This window comes from Cinclus cinclus, chromosome 5 (genome assembly GCF_963662255.1).
Source record: "Cinclus cinclus chromosome 5, bCinCin1.1, whole genome shotgun sequence".
NCBI classification, from domain to species: domain Eukaryota; kingdom Metazoa; phylum Chordata; class Aves; order Passeriformes; family Cinclidae; genus Cinclus; species Cinclus cinclus.
Genome location: NC_085050.1, coordinates 62,327,414 through 62,333,618, shown reverse-complemented (window position 1 = coordinate 62,333,618; position 6,205 = coordinate 62,327,414). Strand labels below are relative to the sequence as shown.

The 6,205-nt window shown below is 60.7% G+C and overlaps 1 protein-coding gene across 1 annotated transcript; it reads right to left on the bottom strand.

Moving 5' to 3' along the window:
- Positions 1-987: 987 nt before the first annotated feature.
- NKX6-1 (NK6 homeobox 1) lies at positions 988-3,556 on the bottom strand. The gene is made up of 3 exons (XM_062493884.1): positions 2,947-3,556; positions 2,151-2,323; positions 988-1,239 (listed from the first exon to the last, which is right to left on the bottom strand). Exons 1-3 carry the CDS (start codon positions 3,554-3,556, stop codon positions 988-990), a joined length of 1,035 nt encoding a protein of 344 aa, XP_062349868.1.
- Between the last annotated feature and the right edge of the window lie 2,649 nt (positions 3,557-6,205).

The following is a 6,205-nucleotide window of genomic DNA, read 5'->3' as shown; positions in this document are numbered from 1 at the left end:
TACCCTTTAGTGAAGGCAGCAGACGTCTTTAAACTGGTTTAATTGATTTATCGTTTTGTTGTTTTGTTTGTTTGTTTGTTGTTTTTTTTAACAGAAAGTGCATTACATTTAACTGGTCTTGCAAAGGGCTTTTCTTCTCTTTACAAACCGAATTATTTTAATATAAATTAATAAATGTTAAGATGCTATATCACGATATATCATCGTTATTAGCTTAAAAAAAAAGAAAGAAAACAATTTACATTCTCTAATATTCTGTATGATACAAAAGAAAACACACTTTAAATTCAAATACAGCAACTAAATGAATTTTATATTTTGACTGACAGTGGTTGTGACAATTCCCACCAGCTACTTTTTCAACACGCGGTTGATTGGAAACGGTGTAAATGAAAGCAAACTCTGTCCCTCCGCCCTCTTCCCCCCCCCCACCCCCTCCCTTGCACGACGACGGCAACAGAAAGTGTTTCAAAAATACTAATAAATAGCACACGGGGCCGCTGCAGTTTCGGCCCGAGGGAGGGACCGGTGGCGGCCACGGCGGCTTTTTCCTCGGCGGCCCCCCTGCCGCCGTCCCGGGGGCTCCTGCGGTGCCCCCGGTGCTGCCGGGGAGCGCGGGGCGGGCGGGGCGGCTGCGTCCCCCCGGCCCCCGCTGTACAAAAAAAAAAGAAGGTATTTTACATTTTAAATATTCACAGTAAGGAACGCCTATGGTCGCGGTGACTCACGGTTTATTTACAAAGAGCCGGCAAAAGACGCGGCCGCCGCACGGCCGGGAGCTGGGCCGGGGGTCGGGGCAGCCCCCGCCGCTCCCCTCCGCCCGCCACCCTACAACAACACGCGGCGCCGGGGACCGGCCGCGCCCGCCGGGACCCGCTGCCCGCGGTCCCCTCTGCTCCCCCTCCGGCGTCTCCTCCTCCTCCCGGGCGCGTAGAGTCTAGAAAAATAGAACTGTACATCTCCGAAAGCGGCGGCGGGAGAAGCAGGCTAGACGGAGGCCTCTCCCTCCGGGGCGTGCAGCAGCAGCCCGCCGCCCCCCGGCTTGTGTTTCTTCAGGAGCTGCGTTATCTTCTCGTCGTCCGAGTTGGGATCCAGGGGCTTGTTGTAGTCGTCGTCCTCCTCCTCGTTCTCCGAGGCGCCCTTCAGCCGCTCCGTCTCCGAGTCCTGCTTCTTCTTTGCCGTCGCCATCTCCGCCGCGTGCTTCTTCCGCCACTTGGTCCGTCGGTTCTGGAACCAGACCTGCCCCAGCCGCCGCCGTCACCGTCACCATCACGGGCACGGCCAGCGGCGGCCGGACCGGGCCGCTCCCGCCCCGCCAGTTCCCATCCCCGGCGTGCGGCAGCGACTCCCGCTTCGCCGTCCTGCGGGCGATGTCCCCACAACGAAAGCGGCCGAGCCCCGCGGCTCCGCGCTCCCGGCAGCCGCCGACACCCGGCTCGGCGTGGGCCAGCAGCCGTCCCCAGCTCCTCCGGGGCCGCTCCCTGCCATCCTGCACACACATTTGGGGCTGATTCTTTCCCCAGCCTCCTTGCCCCGCCAGATGTATTTACTCTCCGGCAGGGCACTGCCAGAACAGGGGGGCATTTTCATTGTAGAAGCTGCAATAATTTATTCGCAGCCACCGGGACGTATTTGCAGTGACAAAAGAGGCTCTGCGGATCAGACTGAAAGCGTGAGCACCGCCGAGGGGCCCCTCTGGCCCGGTCCGCCGAGCAAAAGCCTCTGCACGTTCTCGGGGAGCTCAGCCTGCTCTCCCAACCCCTCACACCTCCGCTTTGCCCAAAGCACAGAGGTTTTTAACCAAAACATAAGGCGGGTGCGACAGTGAGACACCTCAACCTCACCCTTCCCCCGGCTTTCCCAGCACGCTGGCCACCCCCGTGGCGTTCAGGGCTTCTCACTCTTGCTTGGGTTTCTTTGGTTCAACTTGATTGGTTTTAATAATGCTTTAAAATAATCTTCTCGGCCCGGCAATAAGGGGAGAAGTGCCGGTGGCTGTTGGGGAAGCCCTCGCCGTGTGCCCGCGGGCTCGGCCACGGCAGCCCGCAGCATCTCCGGCCGGTTCACACGGACCCGGTTTCCGCGCTGGGGCCCTTTTGTTCCCCCCCCTCCAGCCCCGCACCACGCGGTGCGTGAGCCGCTGCTCTCACCTTGACTTGGCTCTCCGTCATCCCCAGGGAATAGGCCAGCCGGGCTCGCTCCGGGCCCGCCAGGTATTTCGTTTGTTCGAAAGTCTTTTCCAGAGCGAAAATCTGCTGGCCAGAAAAAGTGGGTCTTGTATGTTTTCTCTTTCCGTCCTTATCCAGCAAAATTGAGCCTTGATCTGGCGAAGGGAGGGGGGAGAGAAAGGGAAGGCAGGGACAGACAAGTTAATCTACGGATTTGGGAAAGCGCTTCACTCTCAAGCGGCCCCAGGGGACGGAGTGGTCTCTACGCGGGGGATGCGTGTGTAAGAAAACTACTGCCTAAGCAAGGCGACGGCTCTGGCCTTTCGGCTCTCCCTGCTTATTTTTCCTATAAGGATCAAAAATCTGAGCGGGCAAACGATATTTTTTTCTAAAAATTCCGCGGCCGGTAAGAAAGTCCTGCTAAGGGGAAAGTTTGCGCGCGCCCCTAAAGTCAATCCCGGCCCCGAGAGTCCCCAGCAGCGACGGCGGCAGCGCGGCCACCTTCCCCTCGCAGGGCTGCGCTTTTCGCCAGCCATAACCGGCGGCATATTACAGAGTTTGGCACTGACCGAGAAACCAAAGTGAATTTAAGAAACGAAAACAAAAGAAATCGAGGCAAAGCCAGCCCCCTCGGCTACGGCCTGGCCCTGGGTGGAGGGGCAGGAGGGTCTCACAGCGATGTCGGGGCGCGGGTCTCCCCAGCGCCGGGAGCGGGCTCCCACCGGGGCTCCCCGGGCCCTCCCTCTCCCACGGGTGCCCCGCGACGCTGGGTACTCACGGGGGGCGCAGGCGAGGCGGGCGTCCCTCCAGGGCGGGCTCTGCATCACCCCCGGCCAGAAGATCGGCGTCCGGCCGGGCAGCTCGGCCAGAGGCTTCGGGTAGCGCCCGGCGGCCACGGCGGCGGCGGCGGCGGCGGCCCCAGGGCTGAAGTAGAGGGCGGGCGGCGGCGGCGGCGGGGGGCTGAGGCTGCCGAAGCGGGGCAGCCCGGCCAGCAGCCCGGCGGGCGCCGCCGAGGAAGCGGAGGGCGAGGCGGAGGCGAGCGCGGCGCCCGGCAGGGGCATGGAGGGCCGGCTGAGGATGTCGTTGATGCCGTGCGGGGTGGCTGCCGAGAGCTGCGGCGGGGCCGTGCCCAGCGCCGAGAGCCCGCCCGCGGCGGCGGCGGAGGCGGCCGGCGCCTTGAGGCCGGGGGAGCCGAGCGGCGGAGAAGGCGACGCGGAGGCGGGCGAGGCGGAGGCGGAGGAGGAGGAGGCGGGCCCGGCGGGCAGGGGGTACGCGGGGTACAGCGGCGCCTTCATCTCGGCCATGCTGTGCAGGGCGGCCAGCGGCGGGCTGCCCAGCAGGAAGGCGCCCTGCCGGGGCGCGCCGTCCATCTGCCCCAGCGCCAGCATCCCCGCGCCGCCGCCGCCGGCCCGGGGCGGGGGGCCCGGACGGCCCCTAGCGCCGCGGGGCCCCGGCGGCCGGCCCGGGGGTGCCGCCCGCGCCGGCGACGCGCATCCAGCCCGCGGGGGCCGCCGCCTCTAGCGGGGAGCTACGCGCCCGAGCGGCGGCCCCGCCGTCCCGCCGGGCATCGGGGCTGCGCCTCGGCGGACGCTCCCGGGGCGGAAAGCGGCGCTGCTGTCGGAGAGCGGCTGTACGCGCGTGTCCGCGCAGCGGCCGTGCGCCCGCACCGATGTACCGCCGCTCCCGCTGCCCGCCGGCGGCCGGGGGCTCACAGCGACGCGGCGGCCGCGCTCGCCGCCCCTGCCTCCTCCCCGGCGCCCCGCATCCCTCCCGGCGCGGTTCCCGCTGGCTGCTGTCGGGGCTGCGGGTGCGGCTCGGGGCGCACTGCCGCGCCGCCCCGCTCCCTGCCTCCTTTAGCGGGGGCCCGGCCGGCAGCGGGCGCGGCGGCGGCGGCGGCGGCGGGGCGGGGGCGGGGCGGCTGCGGGCCCTGCCCACCCGCGCCGCGCCCGCCCTGCCGCCAACTTCGGGCTCGCCCGGCTCCCCTCTCTCTCTCTCCTCCGGGCGTTTCTTTTATTTTCCCCTCTTGTCTCTTCTCCTTTTCCCCTCTCCTTTTTCCTCTTTTACCTTTCCATTTTTTCTTTTCCCTCTTCCTTTTTCTTTTCCCCTTTTCTTCTTCTTTTTCTTTTAACTTTTCCTCTCCTTTTCCTCTTTTTCATTTTTCTTTCCTTTTTCTTTTCCCTTCTTTACCCCTTTTATCTCCTCTTTCTTCTCCTTCTTTTTCTCCCTTTGCTTTCCCTTTCATTCCTCTCTTTTTTTATCTTCTTTTTCATTTTATTTCTTGCTTTCCCTTTCTCTTTGTTTTTTTCCTTTCCCTGCTCTTTTCACTTTTTATTTTAATTTTTAAATTTTAATTTACTTTTCTACATTTTATTTCTTTTTCCTTTACTTTCTCTTTTCCCTTTCCTTTTTCCTTTTCTCTTTCCTTCACTTTTTCTTTCCCCTCTCACATTTAATTTTTCCTTCTGTATTCCTCTGTCTTTTCCCCATCTTTTTACCTATTCGCATCACCTACTCGTTTCTTTCTTTTCTTTCTTTTCTTTCTTTTCTTTTTTTTTCTTTCTTTTCTTTCTTTTCTTTCTTTTCTTTTCTTTCTTTTCTTTCTTTTCTTTTCTTTCTTTTCTTTCTTTCTCTCTCTTTCTTTCTTTCTCTCTCTTTCTTTCTTCCTTCCTTTGTTCCTTCCCTTTTTCCTTTTCTCCCTCCCTTCCTTTTTCCTTTCTCTCTCTCTGTCCCTCTGTGCCTTGGGAACGACTCCATAAAGCGGGACCGCCCGAGTCCCAGACGGGCCAGGCCTGCCCCGGCGCTTCCTTGGGATGCGGGTGGTGTGAAGTGACTCGACCCTTCCCGCACACCTCTGGACCATGTGGATGCTCTCTGTCTCCGCTAGAACCGGGTGTCGGTGCCGCCTCTCCTGCCCGGCACTCCCCGGTGCTGTACACCCGAGGCCCCCGGTAACAGAGGGACACTTTTGCCCAGCGCCTCCGGCTGCTTACGGCTTTTCACGTAGCCTAAGGCTGGAAGGGGAAAAAAAATCCCATCTCTTCCCTAAAGAATATTCCACGGAAGAGTGATGCAAAATCACCCTGAACAATGCTATCTGTGCCCGTGTATTGCACCTGTGGTGAACGCTGTTTTCCTCGAACGTGGAAAAACGGGATGGTGTACAAATTAATTTTATTTTAATTACGAATCTTAGCTAAAGCGGAGGCACGTTGGTTCTCTACCTGCAACGATGTCTCCTCCTATTTGTAAATAATCCATTTTATGGTCTGAATTGTTTTAGTTTAAAGTATAAACCAGCGGAATACACTCGGAGGAAGGGCGCGTAGGATCTTGCCTCGCCTTAACTTTGGCACAGCCACACGAATGACACCTCCGGAAAGCTCGAGTTAAATCTCCGAGTTAGAATTTTGTTTTTATTCTCTTTTTTTTTTATCCTCTCGTCACCTCGCAAATATTCTAAAAGTAGAGCAAACAAAAGTGCTTTGCTGCTGGGTGCAGAGGAGCCAGCGAGCCGCGGCAGCTCCGGCCCCGCAAGCCCCGGCCGCTCCCAGGCTCGGCTCCGGCAGCGGGCGTGGAGAGGGGGGAGCCGCCTCTGGAAGAGACCGATTTGCATTTGAATTAGTGGGGAGAGAAATGCTAAACGGCGTTTGGAAGTGCTGAGGCGGGCGCGGGGCGGCCCCGCTGCGTGTCCAGCACCCAAGGGAGCGTCTTTTCCTCCCTCCTGCAGATGAGATGCTGCGGGGGCAGGGGTTCTCCCCCGGGCCCGGATCCGCTGCCTCCCTCCTCGGAGCGCTCCGAGAGAGTTCTGCCAGGGTCCGGTACCGGCAGCGGCGGCGGCTTCGACCGCGGGTCCAGGGGAAAGGGCCCCGAGCCTGCAGCGCGGTCCTGCCGGGCCGGCCCGAGCTGCGGTACCGCCCGGGGCTGTGCGGGCAGCGGGGCTGCCAGCCCCGCTCTCGGCCCGGCGGTACCGGCGGTACCGGCCCTTTCCCCTCGCTCCGCGCCTCCTCCCCGGCCCGGCCGCGCGTTCGCCGCCCGAC